The sequence below is a fragment of the Gigantopelta aegis genome, chromosome 10 (assembly GCF_016097555.1).
Source record: "Gigantopelta aegis isolate Gae_Host chromosome 10, Gae_host_genome, whole genome shotgun sequence".
Lineage (NCBI taxonomy): Eukaryota > Metazoa > Mollusca > Gastropoda > Neomphalida > Peltospiridae > Gigantopelta > Gigantopelta aegis.
The window spans coordinates 2,277,392-2,294,075 of NC_054708.1; the positions used below are offsets into that span (position 1 = coordinate 2,277,392).

The 16,684-nt window shown below is 38.1% G+C and overlaps 1 protein-coding gene across 1 annotated transcript in view; it reads left to right on the forward strand.

Moving 5' to 3' along the window:
- Window positions 1–11,858, forward strand: part of LOC121382569 (transforming growth factor beta receptor type 3-like) — a 111,119-nt gene extending 99,261 nt beyond the window's left edge. Inside the window, exons 11-16 of the mRNA XM_041512045.1 lie at window positions 333–536; window positions 2,617–2,758; window positions 3,504–3,597; window positions 5,961–6,292; window positions 7,003–7,191; window positions 11,364–11,858. Coding sequence (XP_041367979.1) covers window positions 333–536; window positions 2,617–2,758; window positions 3,504–3,597; window positions 5,961–6,292; window positions 7,003–7,191; window positions 11,364–11,452 — 1,050 coding nt within the window. The 3' untranslated portion in view covers window positions 11,453–11,858. The remainder of the gene's footprint in view (window positions 1–332; window positions 537–2,616; window positions 2,759–3,503; window positions 3,598–5,960; window positions 6,293–7,002; window positions 7,192–11,363) is intronic.
- The last annotated feature ends 4,826 nt before the right edge of the window (window positions 11,859–16,684 follow it).

The window sequence follows — 16,684 nt, forward strand, 5'->3', positions numbered from 1 at the left end:
AAACATATACTCAAATGCTGTGAGTAGAATTGTAAACATTTACTCAAACGCTGTGAGTAGAATTTTATACATGTAGCTAATCAATATAGAAATGTTAGCTGAAGTGTGGAACTAACCCCATGTTAGACACATTAAATACCACATAGCTACATGTAAACAAAATATGCCTTTCATTTTTAATCGAAAAAATATAAATGTTCGCACTTGGAAAACTATACTGGACTTCTTTATTTTGCATTTGAGGCGTAATATGAAGATTGATTCTGTTATCAGCTAGATGTTAATTTGAGGTGGTGTCTTGTTAAACATTGATCACTGGTTTTCTCGTTTAGATTGTTATCCGAGCCCCAGAAGTAGCTGACGCCCTGATGGAGGAGCTCGGCAGTGCGTTTGTTGACAACTCCGAGATGTCCGGGTCTGGATCACATGACCTGAGTGACGGGACGTACGTGGATGATGAGGACTTCGATAACGGAGTCGAGATAGATGTCCAGTGTAAGGTGTCCATTGAAGACTTGCCCGGCTTCGACATCGAGGTGAGTAAGGTGCCCCTTGAAGATTTGCCCAGTTTCGACATCGAGGTGAGTAAAGTGCCCTTTGAAGACTTACCTAGCTTCGACATCAAGGTGAGTAAGGTGCCCCTTGAAGATTTGCCCAGCTTCGACATCGAGGTGAGTAAGGTGCCTGTTGAAGATTTGCCCAGCTTCGACATCGAGGTGAGTAAGCTGCCTGTTGAAGACTTACCCAGCTTCGACATCGAGGTGAGTAAGGTGCCCATTGAAAACTTACCAGCTTCGACATTGAGGTGAGTAAAGTACCCGTTGTAGACTTGCCCGGCTTCGACATCGAGGTGAGAACTCATATTTTACATTTATCCTGCAACCACTTTTCAATTGGCTGATTATGATGACTGATTAAAGCGAAGTCATAAATGTATACTAACTGATTATCACTTTTGATTTTACTTATGTGACATCACATGCATGGCTTCATTACAAAATCACTTATGTGACATCACACGCATGGCTTCATTACAAAATCACTTATGTGACATCACACGCATGGCTTCATTACAAAATCACTTATGTGACATCACACGCATGGCTTCATTACAAAATCACTTATGTGACATCACACGCATGGCTTCATTACAAAATCACTTATGTGACATAACACGCATGGCTTCATTACAAAATCACTTATGTGACATCACACGCATGGCTACATTACAAAATCACTTATGTGACATCACACGCATGGCTACATTACAAAATCACTTATGTGACATCACACGCATGGCTTCATTACAAAATCACTTATGTGACATCACACGCATGGCTACATTACAAAATCACTTATGTGACATCACACGCATGGCTACATTACAAAATCACTTATGTGACATCACACGCATGGCTACATTACAAAATCACTTATGTGACATCACACGCATGGCTACATTACAAAATCACTTATGTGACATCACACGCATGGCTTCATTACAAAATCACTTATGTGACATCACACGCATGGCTTCATTACAAAATCACTTATGTGACATCACACGCATGGCTACATTACAAAATCACTTATGTGACATCACACGCATGGCTACATTACAAAATCACTTATGTGACATCACACGCATGGCTACATTACAAAATCACTCATTTGACCTCTAGGTCATTTTACAATGTAGCTAAAATGACAAAAATAACAGCTTTCCCCCTTCATTTTTACGGACTGCAGAATAAAAATAATAACTAGTTAATGACATTGCATATTTGGCTTATCCTGTTCAGGCCGAATGAGAAATTTAGGTCAGCAAGCCTCATGGAATTTCCCATTCTTATCGTCACAGGATAAAGCAGATATCCTATGTCGTTAACTAGGTATTCTCTATATATACTGACATCAAACTTAAACTTTACAAAACTTCAAATCATTTTATAAAAAACCATCAAACATAAGGTGGGATATGAAAATATCAAGAAGTTCAACATCTAAATGTCACAATGCACTTCGTGATACATGCAATGTGTTTGTAAAGTGCTTTCTAAATTGGTTATTTCCCTTTAGTAACAATATCTATCAACTTATTCAAATTTTATTATGTACGGTTTCTTCTGGACATCAGTATATTACCGGTAATAACATTTTTTTTAAATTCCATTTCTATGTGTCATGAAAATATTTCCAGATCAGGCATTGAGAACAAATATAATTATAAAACTATTTGTTTACAAGTAATAAATTGTTGATTGTTTAATAGACAATATCCTTTGCATTAAGTATTTAACTGTGAGGTCAATTAGATATAATAATTAGATTTTAATTTTCTTTATTCTAAACACATCCCTAGTTTTTGGACTTTAAGTTAAAAATTACTTTCTACTAGTGCTAATATATATTTTTTTCTATTTACTTTAAAATGTATTCATGGGGATAAAATAAACGTTTCCCTTGATGTTTTGGCCATTGGTCTTTATCAAACTTACAAATGTGTGGGCTACTACATAATTATAGTTTGATGGTATACAGTGCAAGAGAAAATATATGTTTGCTGTTAAAAGATGCTATAATACTGATAATAACTTACGGTGTCCTGTTTTGCAGAACTCCACTGATAACACCAAGGATGGGACAGGGCAGTACATACTGGAGATGTTTCGTGATGCCTCCATGAAGCAGAGCATTCAGTTTCCAGTCATGTTGACAGAGAACATCAGAATGTATGTCCAAGCCACAACAGTCACTGGTCAGTAAATACTTGTTGCTTTTTGTGATTTTCAGGAATAAAACTATACACTAAATATAAACATAGGTGATACACTAAGTATAAAAGACACGTGTCATACATAAGGTTTAAAAGAAAAGGACCATACACTAGATCTATGTGAACGACAGGTATTGCTTACAAATTACATGACCCACTGTTTTTAAAAGCTTTTTGGTTTTTCAGCAAAGAAAACATTTTTAAAAAATGCTTTTAGTTGCAGTATAAATATTTTTGGTAAACCACTGCCTTCAGAAAACAAGAATCTGGTAAGCCACCAATGCCACACAATCTTCATTGAAGGAACCCTATAAACATAATGATTTACATATTCAAAAATAGAAGACCTTCACGTATCTGCCAGTTGCAGATGTATTTTGAGATCTACAAAGTGTATTATTAAATTGTGTTCTCTCAATCTCTGTTTCTCAGACACAAACATTGCTCTCCAGGTCCGGAACTGTTGCAGCTGTATTTTAGATGTAAGAAGTGTATTATTAAATTGTGTTCTCTCAATCTCTGTTTCTCAGACACAAACATTGCTCTCCAGGTCCGGAACTGTTGCAGCTGTATTTTAGATGTAAGAAGTGTATTATTAAATTGTGTTCTCTCAATCTCTGTTTCTCAGACACAAACATTGCTCTCCAGATCCGGAACTGTTGCAGTTGTATTTTTATATGTATGAAGTGCATTTTCAAAGTGTGTTTTCTCAATTTGTATTCCTCAGACACGAACATTGCTGTCCAGATCCGGAACTGCTGGGTGTCCCAGGAACAACGAGCTGACAAACTGGCGCGGAGTGTCGTGCTGATCAGAGACAGGTATCCAGATGTCAACTGTTTAACAGTTGTCTTACTTCTTTCATGTTCATTGGGTATGACATTGTTTTTTTCAAAAACTGAATCGGCAAAGCCATTCACACATAAATTTGTGGATGTTTTTTTTTTTATATACCCAGGTGAATGTGAAGGAAATAACGACAATACTTATAATTAAATTTTAAACATATTTACTAATAATAACACTAAAAGTTTATATTTTATTTTGAATTGTTTTTTGGTTTTAATTAATACGCTCGATAAGGAAGGAAATGTTTTATTTAACGACACATTTAACACATTTTATTTACGGTTATATGGCGTCGGACATACAGTTAAGGACCACACAGATATTGAGAGAGGAAACCCGCGGTCGCCACTTCATGGGCTACTCTTTTCGATTAGCAGCAAAGGATCTTTTATATGCACCATCCCACAGACAGGATAACACATACCACAGCCTTTGAGATCAAATCTCTGCTGTATTAAGCAAATTATTTATTAAAAAAAAATTATTACTGTTGTATGGTTTACTCCATTCTTATGGGAGTGGCAAAGCACTCGCTTGATGCGCGGTCGGTTTGGGATCAATCCCCGTCAGTGAGCCCATTCAGCTATTTCTCTCTCCACCATCACTGGTACATCAAAGGTTGTGGTATGTACTACCCTGTCTGTGGGATGGTGCATATAAAAGAACCCTTGCTGCTAATCGAAAAGAGTAGCTCATGAAGTGGTGACAGTGGGTTTCCTCTCTAAATATCTGTGCGGTCCTTAACCATATGTTTGATGCCATATAACCATACATAAAATGTGTTGAGTGCGTCATTAAATAAAACATTTCTTTCTTTCTTTCCATTCTTATGGGATGATGTATTGAAAACAAATGAATACACAAAATGTCATTATAATAGAAAAACGATTTTGACAAAAGCGAAATAAAAATTATTTGTTTGTATTTAGTATCACATGTCCCTGGTCCCTTCATGACATGATGACATTCTTTTTGCAGGGTAATTTTAACAATGCAAAATTATACGACTGATTGCATTAGAAAGTACTTATTTTTCTTTATTTTGAATAACATTGCATCTGCCTGTCGGCCTGTCCCAAAATTGTTTGTGTTATTATAGCAATGAAATCTGTTTACACACATAACATAGCTTACCAACATACTAGTATTCCATATGATGTGTATTTTAAAATATACACTATAAAACATTACAATTGTCAGAAATAGATATATAGAAGTAAACTAGTCTAACTTAAGCATTGTTGCTTTGTAATATTTTCAGACTAAGATATTTATTTGTAAAATTTTCAAACTAGGATGTTTCTTTGTGACGATTTCTGACTAAGATGTTTATTTGTGATATTTTCAAACTAGGATGTTTCGTTGTGACTATTTCCGACTAAGATGTTTATTTGTGATACTTTCAAACTAGGATGTTTCGTTGTGACTATTTCCGACTAAGATGTTTATTTGTGACTAATTTCCGACTAAGATGTTTATTTGTGACGATTTCCGACTAAGATGTTTATTTGTGATATTTTCAAACTAGGATGTTTCGTTGTGACTATTTCCGACTAAGATGTTTATTTGTGACGATTTCCGACTAAGATGTTTATTTGTGATATTTTCAAACTAGGATGTTTCGTTGTGACTATTTCCGACTAAGATGTTTATTTGTGACGATTTCCAACTAAGATGTTTCTTTGTGACGATTTCCGACTAAGATGTTTCTTTGTGATATTTTCAAACTAGGATGTTTCTTTGTGACTATTTCCGACTAAGATGTTTCTTTGTGACTATTTCCGACTATGATGTTTATTTGTGATATTTTCAAACTAATATGTTTCTTTGTGACGATTTCCGACTAAGATGTTTATTTTTGACTATTTCCGACTAAGATGTTTATTTGTGACTATTTCCGACTCAGATGTTTATTTGTGACTATTTCCAACTAAGATGTTTATTTGTGACTATTTCCGACTAAGATGTTTATTTGTGATATTTTCAAACTAAGATGTTTCTTTGTGACTATTTCCAACTAAGATGTTTATTTGTGACGATTTCCGACTAAGATGTTTATTTGTGACGATTTCCGACTAAGATGTTTATTTGTGATATTTTCAAACTAGGATGTTTCTTTGCGACTATTTCCAACTAAGATGTTTATTTGTGAAATTTTCAAACTAGGATGTTTCTTTGCGACTATTTCCGACTAAGATGTTTATTTGTGATATTTTCAAACTAGGATGTTTCTTTGTGACTATTTCCGACTAAGATGTTTATTTGTGACTATTTCAAACTAGGATGTTTCTTTGTGACTATTTTCGACTAAGATGTTTATTTGTGATATTTTCAGCTGTGTTATTGAAGACAGTTTGTCGTGGGAGACTCCAGTCGTCACCACGGCAACTAAACACAGTACATTCAGCTTCAACGTTTATGACTTCTTCACCGACGGCCGCTTCACCTACCTGCACTGTGAGCTGTCACCGTGCCGACGAATCACAGCCACCGGCCACCTACCACAGTGCAACCACCGAGAGACTCGGATCTGTGAGCAGCCGTCAGGAGCAGGGCCTCGACTCCCCGTGTCTATCCAGGCTCTGAGGTCAGGGCGGCTGAACAATATTGTTACCATAGGACCCTGGGAAATCACAGACAAAGAAATTAACATTGCTGTTCCAGGAAGTAAGTCCATAAACATATATTTATGTATTTCATATTAGGAAGTAAATCTGTAAACATATACTTCTTATTTATGTGTCTTCTTTATAAGGCAATAAATCCAGAATCATTATATAGTTCTTATTTATGTGTGTTTCTGTAAGTCCAGAATCATTATATAGTTCTTATTTATTGCGTCTTTCTGTAAGTCCAGAATCATTATATAGTTCTTATTTATGCGTCTTTCTGTAAGTCCAGAATCATTATATAGTTCTTATTTATGCGTCTTTCTGTAAGTCCAGAATCATTATATAGTTCTTATTTATGTGTCTTTCTGTAAGTCCAGAATCATTATATATCTTTCTGTAAGTCCAGAATCATTATATAATTCTTATTTATGCGTCTTCCTATTAGAAAGTAAGTCCATTACTTCTTATTTATGTGTCTTCCTATTAGAAAATAAATCCATAAACATTATATACTTCTTATTTATGTTTTTCTTTAGGAATAAAGTCCATAAACACATACTTATTATTTATGTGTCTTCCATAAACATTATATACATCATTACACAAAAATTACGTGCTTCATATGAGTTTTATTAACTCAGTTATGTTGAACCATGTGGATAATAATTGTAGATATTAAGTTGTGTTTACCTATTTTTTCTGTTTATATATCTTAACAATTGTAGATGTTAATTTGTGTTGACCTGTTTGTCTGTGATCTCCTAGGAGACAGCGAGCCGGTGGTTGACACGTCTGACAAGTCATCTAGCCTCGACGCCCACGTCAGCACGCCCCCGCAACACAGCGTAATCATCGAGGGCCTCGACTCGGCCACAGTGGTCGGCATCGCCTTCGCTGCCTTCACCATCGGCATCATCCTCACAGCCGCACTCTGGTTCATTCACACACACACAGGTAGGTTGGGGTCAATCTTCACCATCGGCATCCTCCTAACAGCCGCACTCTGGTTCATTCACACACACACAGGTAGGTTGGGGTCAATCTTCACCATCGGCATCCTCCTCACAGCCACGCTCTGGTTCACTCACACACACACAGGTAGGTTGGGGTCAATCTTCACCATCGGCATCCTCCTCACAGCCGCGCTCTGGTTCACTCACACACACACAGGTAGGTTTGGGTCAATCTTTACCATCGGCATCCTCCTCACAGCCGCACTCTGGTTCACTCACACACACACAGGTAGGTTGGGGTCAATCTTCACCATCGGCATCCTCCTCACAGCCGCACTCTGGTTCACTCACACACACACAGGTAGGTTGGGGTCAATCTTCACCATCGGCATCCTCCTCAAAGCCGCACTCTGGTTCACTCACACACACACAGGTAGGTTGGGGTCAATCTTCACCATCGGCATCCTCCTCACAGCCGCGCTCTGGTTCACTCACACACACACAGGTAGGTTGGGGTCAATCTTCACCATCGGCATCCTCCTCACAGCCGCGCTCTGGTTCACTCATACACACACAGGTAGGTTGGGGTCAATCTTCACCATCGGCATCCTCCTCACAGCCACGCTCTGGTTTACTCATACACACACAGGTAGGTTGGAGTCAATCTTCACCATCAGCATCCTCCTAACAGCCGCACTCTGGTTCATTCACACACACACAGGTAGGTTGGAGTCAATCTTCACCATCGGCATCCTCCTCACAGCCGCACTCTGGTTCATTCACACACACACAGGTAGGTTGGGGTCAGTCTTCACCATCGGCATCCTCCTCACAGATGCACTCTGGTTCATTCACACACACACAGGTAGGTTGGAGTCAATCTTCACCATCGGCCTCCTGCTCACAACTGCACTCTGGTTCGTTCACACACACACAGGTAGGTTGGGGTCAATCTTCACCATCGGCATCCTCCTCACAGCCGCACTCTGGTTCATTCACACACACACAGGTAGGTTGGAGTCAGTCTTCACCATCGGCATCCTCCTCACAGCCGCACTCTGGTTCATTCACACACACACAGGTAGGTTGGAGTCAATCTTCACCATCGGCATCCTCCTAACAGCCGCACTCTGGTTCATTCACACACACACAGGTAGGTTGGAGTCAATCTTCACCATCGGCATCCTCCTAACAGCCGCACTCTGGTTCATTCACACACACACAGGTAGGTTCGGGTCAGTCTTCACCATCGGCATCCTCCTCACAGCTGCACTCTGGTTCATTCACACACACACAGGTAGGTTGGGGTCAGTCTTCACCATCGGCCCCCTGCTCACAACTGCACTCTGGTTCATTCACACACACACACACACAGGTAGGTTGGGGTCAATCTTCACCATCGGCCCTCTCCTCACAGCTGTACTCTGGTTCATTCACACACACACAGGTAGGTTGGGGTCAATCTTCACCATCGGCCCCCTCCTCACAGCCACACTCTAGTTCATTCACACACACACATTTATTTTGGGGTCAATCTTCACCATCGGCATCCTCCTCACAGCCGCACTCTGGTTCATTCACACACACACAGGTAGGTTGGGGTCAATCTTCACCATCGGCATCCTCCTCACAGCCGCACTCTAGTTCATTCACACACACACAGGTAGGTTGGGGTCAATCTTCACCATCGGCATCCTCCTCACAGCCACGCTCTGGTTCATTCACACACACAGGTAGGTTGGGGTCAATCTTCACCATCAACATCATCCTCACAGCCACGCTCTGGTTCATTCACACACACACACAGGTAGGTTGGGGTCAATCTTCACCATCGGCCCCCTCCTCACAGCCATGCTCTGGTTCATTCACACACACACAGGTAGGTTGGGGTCAGTCTTCATCATCGGTCCCCTCCTCACACACACACACTGGTACTTTCACACACACACAAGTTGGTTGGGGTCAATCTTCACCATCGGCATCATCCTCGCAGCCACGCTCTAGTTCATTCACACACACACAGGTAGGTTGGGGTCAGTCTTAATCATCGGCATCCTCCTCACACCTGCACTCTGGTTCATTCACACACACACAGGTAGGTTGGGGTCAATCTTCACCATCGGCATCCTCACAGCCGTGCTCTGGTTCATTCACACACACAGGTAGGTTGGGGTCAGTCTTCACCATCGGCCCTCTCCTCACAGCTGCACTCTGGTTCATTCACACACACACAGGTAGGTTGAGGTCAATCTTCACCATCAGCATCATCCTCACAGCCACGCTCTGGTTCATTCACACATACTCAGGTAGGTTGGGGTCAATCGTCACCATCGGCCCCCTCCTCACAGCCACGCTCTGGTTCATTCACACACACTCAGGTAGGTTGGGGTCAATCTTCACCATCAGCATCATCCTCACAGCCACACTCTGGTTCATTCACACACACACAGGTAGGTTGGGGTAAATAGTCTGTACTGTACAGAACTGTGAATCCACAAATGAGAGAGATAGTACAGATAATTTGTGACACATTGTGTAGGTATTGAGTAGGTGTACTGTATGAAATTGTAAATCCCCAAACGAGAAATAACACAAGTAATTTGTTACAAAGTGTGTAGATATTCCCAAACAACAGATAATTTGTGACAAAGTTTGTAGGTATTATTGAGTAAGTGTACTGTATGAAATTGAGAATCCCCAAATGAGAGAAATAATTAAGTAATTGTGACACAGTGTGTATATATATTATTAGTAGGTGTGTATGAAATGAATTTATTAAATTATGAACTTTTCCGAATGAAAAAAACAATACATGTAATTTGTTTATAGATATTGTGTTAGCATGTGTATTGTACGGAATTCCTGAAATAAATTATGAATTCTCCGAACAGGAGAAATGTCGCAGGTAATTTGTGTGTAGGTATTATTGTGGGAATGTGTGCTGTATGAATATATCAGACAATTATGAAGTCCCCAAACAAGAAATGGTAGAGGTAAGTTTTACATAAATACAGTGTTGGTACTGTGTGACCTTTATCAGACTGTTATAAACTCCACAAATGAGAGAAATGGTAGAGGTAATTTTTACATAAATACAGTGTTGGTACTATGTGACATTTATTAGACTGTTATAAACTCCACAAACGAGAGAAATGGTAGAGGTAATTTTTACATAGATACAGTGTTGGTACTGTGTTCTTTGTGGAATGTATCAGACAAGTTATGAACTCCTCAGCAAGACAACTAATATAGATCCCAAGAACAACAAAACCTTAACACATGATGAGGGCCGTATCTCCGCACAATGCAGAGTCGAATGGGAGTTTGGCAAAGTAGTGGTGGATGCTATGATTCTCTGTCTAGTGCCTTGTTTATAGGGCAGCCCCTCTCGAGGAGATCCTTTACTGGAGATATTATCACTCTTGCACTGCCACAAAGAGGACTGCCACTGCCAGATTAGTTTACTAAATCAAAATTAGCACCATACAGAGATCATGTTAATAAGTACAGCTGTGATGACATGCACTCATGAATCACTGTCAAAACGGTGATCATATCAGGTGTTCGCATATGCAGCCCTGAATAGAATAGCAAACAATCTTGACTGCTTAGTATTGGATATAAGCAATAATCCTGTGATCTACAGCTGTGAGGATGTAGTTTGACATTAGCATTTCTTATAGGTTTTATTTGTGTGTTTTTAAAACTGTGTTTATTTTTTGTATCATAACACGATTAAGATGAGAAAGATGTAAAGAAACAAAAACAAACAAAACAAACAACAAAAACCATAAAACCCCACATAAATGTGACACTATGTGACAAAAAATAACAGAGGCATTCTGGAAAAAACCCCATAAATGTGACGCTATGTGACAAAAAGTTATACAGAGGCATTCTGGAAAACCCCCCATAAATGTGACACTATGTGACAAAAAGTAACACAGGCATTCTGGAAAACCCCCCATAAATGTGACACTATGTGACAAAAAGTAACACAGGCATTCTGGAAAACCCCCCATAAATGTGATGCTATGTGACAAAAAATAACACACAGGCATTGTGGACAAATCAACTTTAAAAGTACTAATGAGATCAGGTGTTGTTTTTAACAACCAGTTAGTATTTTACTAAGTAATGTGCAGATTGTATTAACACTGATTTCTCTTGCAGGCATGAGGAAGCGTGGCGTGAATTCCCAGGGTTCTGCAGACACTAGCGGAGATTTGACGCCAAACTCTTTATCTCCAATCTCCGCATAATTATGTGAGACAGTGAGCTGTTGGCTCGGGGTGTTTTAACACACCTGTATATGTGGTGCAAGGGTGCTGCAGCTGTACTACATGTGTACTGCAAGGGTACTACACATGCATTACAAATGCACAAGTGTACGATGTGTGTATTACAAACGTACTACAAGTATAGTAGTACAAGTAGTACAAAACATATTGCAAGTGTGCTACATGTGTACTACAAATGTACTGCAAATGTAGTACAGATAGAAATTACAAATGTACTACAATGTTGGCCATTACTGATGCAGTTATAATGTTCGGAGAAGCGGGTAGCCGTGGCAACAGCCACTTTGTCACTGCTCAATGGTGTGACTAGGAGTTTCCACTAAGTTTTACTACTACTACTAATTGCCTCTGTCTCTGCACCACGAGACTGTGCAGTGTGGGGGGGGGGGGGGGGGGGGGGGGGGGTGATGAGGCCATACCACAAGACTGTGGAGGGGGGGGGTCGATGAGGCTGTACCACAAACCTTCTGTGGAGTGTGGGGTCAATGAGGCTGTACCACAAAACTGTGGAGTGTGGGGTCGATGAGGCTGTACCACAACTGTGGAGTGTGGGGTCGATGAGGCTGTACCACAAAACTGTGGAGTGTGGGGTCGATGAGGCTGCTCTATTCAGGGATTTTGAAGGAGTAACTCGTCAGCTGCCAGTATGGGCAGGACCTGTATGAAACACTGTGTACCATGGATGATGTGATGGTGCGTCTTCTTATCAAAGTATATAAAATCAGGGTTGTTTCTTCTTCGCTAGTCACGGTATCAACTAGTGAATCTATTCTACACACCTTGTAAACTTACATTTGCGTGGCTGCCAGTATATACAGAACAGACTTGAGCACAGACAAGCAATGAAGATGTGTGTGGTGTGAATACACAAAGTGAAATTGTGATTTCCTTACCGGGACAGGATTCATGGAAAAGGTTGATGCTATGGCTCCACTCATACATTTTTACATTTATATTTGAGATGTTAATGTTGGCTTTCAGTAGAATTGCTACAATTTTGATTGGATTATGAGTATCACTTCCGATTAAAACTGACACAGTGTGTTTCAAATGACCTGACCTGGCCTGGCACTTATTAAACGTTTAGAGCCTAGACTCTACTCTCTAATCAGGGCTAGCTCTGGCACTCGCCAAATTCACCAATTGCGAATTTCAAAAACAATCGGCAAATTTTATTTTAATTTGGCGAAATAATTTTCTGTAATAATTGATATTTTGATACAAAATAACGGTGGGGGGGGGTTTGTAATTTTTTAAGCTTAACAGATAATTTGGCGAAATTTTCTGCTGGCCCAGAGCTAGTCCTGCTAATAATAGACTGAGACTCTGACACAATGGCAACAGCATACACATTGTATGTGTGTGTGAAATTGTTAAAGATTTCAGTCTAGGTTCTAAAGGTTTTTAAGCCTCGGCCTGGGATTTAGCGTCTGTAATATTAAAATATTAATGATATATTACCGGTAACACTTTAAAGAAAGTTAACACCATTTTCAGTCACTGTTTTCTTTTCTTTAGAGTATTCAATTAATTTATTTAAAGCCAATGTAATATATCATAGCACCATTATTTTTGCTGTTAATGCAATAATATGAAATTATATAGCTTCACTGGATGACGTTTAGTGAAGTTACAAACTGTTGACAGGGAAACAAAAGTTGCGCAATAGATACATTTGTCCTTTGCCTTGAAACAAATTACTGTCTGGGAAGGCAAGACAATGCATTTAGCAGAGATATAATGATACAAAGCCACTTACTGTGTGTTTTGTGTCCTTGTAAAATCCAACAGAGTTGTGCTAAAGTCATTGAATTATTACAGGTTTCTATGTGTAACAAACCTTATTACTTTACCTAAAGATGGTGTTACTTTTCTTGTTGTAGTTCATATATTAATGAACTTTTCTAACAAAGCCAAGAATACAAATAATAGAAAACTAATAAGATGTATTTTATATATGAGTGGAAGACGTAACTCGACCGAGCTGTGGATCAGTGTAGCAGCTACTTGGGTGTTGGTGGTGACTTTATCCAACAGCTGCTAGAATATTGGTGATATCTGGGTGTGTCAGTAACTGCAATAGTGTTGATGATACAGGTGTGTTGCAGTTCTAACTGACATTATTCATTATTCGTGGATGACACTGCTGCAGTTGGTGATATTAGGAATTCAGGTCAGTGGAATGTGTTTCGGGAATTATGGGTAATCTTGTGAAGGGATTGAAGACTCGATGAGCTGTGCTTGTCTGTGTTGGCTCTTGTGACTTACTGGACAAACGATTTTCACACCAAAGCAGAAGACTTTCTTGTCAGTATTGCATTTTAACGATCAGGGAATTTAATTGATATTAATTAACACTTTGTCAGCAAGTTTGGCTTCTTGTCGGTATATAGAGGCGGTGTTTTTTTCGTCATACCAGTATTTCTTGAGTGATTTCAAGAGATTTTAAATATGGGTGTTTAAAATTATTTATAAACAAACTAAAACTGAATTTTTGTGTTGTGATGTTGAAAAGAAAATTTTTTGTATGCACTTTATGAAACTCTCCCTTTTATTGTGTCCCCACATCCTTGTACTATTTTCTACATGACTTGTGAATATATTCAGGCAGCTGTATCTTTGTTTGGGTGTGTTTTATTTATGATAAAACTGTCGGGGGGAAACGCTTGGCTTCAGCAATAACTTATAGTTAAGGCTGCAAGTAAATAGTGAAATGAAACAAAAATATTATTGACAGTTTTTTAATACTCTAATAATTGCAATTCAGTTTTAATTAAATTTTTATGTTTTTTGTTTTCAGATATTTTTAAACAGGCTAGCAAATAGAATATTTCTAGTTATTAAGAAGATTGAGCCAAAAGTTGTTTTGATGTCTTTGTCGGTGTGTAAAAGTGTTTGATGAGCAATTTGTAACAAACCTGACATGTTGAGGGTTTAGAGTAGAATATTTGTTTTACTATTTCTGCACCTTAACTTGAACAGTTTGATTAAAACAAATCTGTACAATCTGAATGCTGCATGAAAATGACATTTTGTATTGAGAATTGTGATACCATACACAGTTATTCACCATATTAGTAAATGTTTGCTTCTTTTCTTAACTTGGTATGTGTTATGAGTAATCCTGCATAATTGTTATCCATGAGTACTTACCGTACTTACAGCAGTTGGTGAAAACATGGGTCAAACCTAGTGATACCTCATTGTTATTTATCTGCATCTTTGTGAAATGGGGCTGGACATAGCCCAGTGGTATAGTGCTCGTTTGATGTGTGGTTGGTCCAGGGGACATCCCCGTCAGTGGGCCCATTGGGCTATTTCTTGTTCCAGCCAGTGCACCATGTCTGAGATGTTAATGCCACACCAACACCATACATACTGTATGCATGTGATGTCATCAGAGATTGAGTGTGGACTCTTTAACAGTTTTATATGTGCTAGAACTAGGTGACTAATTGTTTCCAAAAATAACACATTAATATGAAATCTTCATCTTCATAATATATAGCTAACATTCAGATACTCTGTTCTGGCCAAACTGCCAAAAGTGAGAAAAGAAACTTTCCGCTGCCACATTTGGACAAGAATGTTTAACAAATGTCTGCATGTTGTTACTGTGTGGACAGAATGCTTCTCACTTCAATTATTATCTGCAGCATACCAAGTTGTACAGGTTTGCTTTATTTGCAGGAAGATAAAGGAACAGGATTTTGGAATTTGCATTGTTTAACTTTTATTGAATGTGGAATTTGTATGCATCTAACTATAAAATGGCAGTCCCTTGTCTTAGCAGGCTTGTAGACGTATTGTAACTGATGTTGCATTGTCTTCTCAAGTTTAAGTGTGTCACTGATAACTCTTTCTTAATTTGCCTATACTTGCCAGTTCACATGGTTGTATGTCTATTATACTAGAACACAAATACGTCCTTTCTTCATAGTGTATTCATACGCCATCACAGCTGTCAACCCAACTGATATGGTTTTCTCATCATTTTAAGATTTTTTTTTTAAAAATTTAATGTGGCATTGATTAAATTGTTTATTGCAGTAGGATTAGTTTATTTTGTATATCAGATATTGTGTTTACATATTTGTTTACCTTCATATTTGGTGAACAATTTATTTTCAGCTGTAATTCTAAGAAACAAAGTGTTAAAATTTTACTTTGGTTTATCCATTTTTAAGAAAGCCTTGAAGACATATCCTGAATAAATTGTATACTGACGTTCAAAAGAAACTTTACAAAGCTTGAAACTGTATTATAGAATACCAACAAACTGTATGGTGGGATATGAAGTTCAACATCTAAACGTCACAATGCACTTCAGAACACATGCAAAGTGTTTGTAAGGATGGTTTCTAAATTAGTTTGTTTCGATTAGCAACAACATTTATCAAATTATTCAAATGTTATTAATGTAAAGTTTTTTTGGACGACTGTATTGTTTTTGTTCACTTGAATATTGCGTTGTTGAGTACACACACTTCAAGTACACCCTGCAATTAAAGTTAACTGCTTCTATGTGTTATCAGATCCCCAGATACATAACATATTTAATACAATGAAAATTCCTATTTTGCGGGGTTTTCAGTGAAACACGTATATAAGTACATGTTTTGATTTAAACTCTGCCAGTGGTTAAACTTCCAAGCATAAATTGTCTGTGATGAATTTTATTTTGGTAGAATATTTTAATAAATGTTTGAGCATCTTTTAACATATAATACTTTAACTGTTAATATTAATTTAATAATGATTTAAATTATTGACATTTTATGATTTATATAATTTACTAATAACTATGATTACAATGTAGTATTTAAATGTCAAAAATAGCCATGTTTAGTAATAACCATTTCTTCAAAGTCCACTTACTTTTTGTTACTACAGTAATGACTAATTATTAAGTAATAATGGCTGTTTTGTGCAGAGCTCTCTGTATTAAAGGGGACATTGATTTTAAATTTGTTTTGTTTCTGTGTAAAAAATAATACTGTGTACATGTATTTGGTTCTCTTGTGTCATATTGTGATTAGGTTTTTTAGGTTTTTTTCGTGTGTTGTTCCAGTTGATATTAGTAGACAGGAAAGTATTATTTATTATGTTTATATACCTCAGTCCAACAAGTGTACCTCAGTTTGTTTGTAACTATGGTAACCACAGTGTTCACATGTATTGAATTGTTGTCTG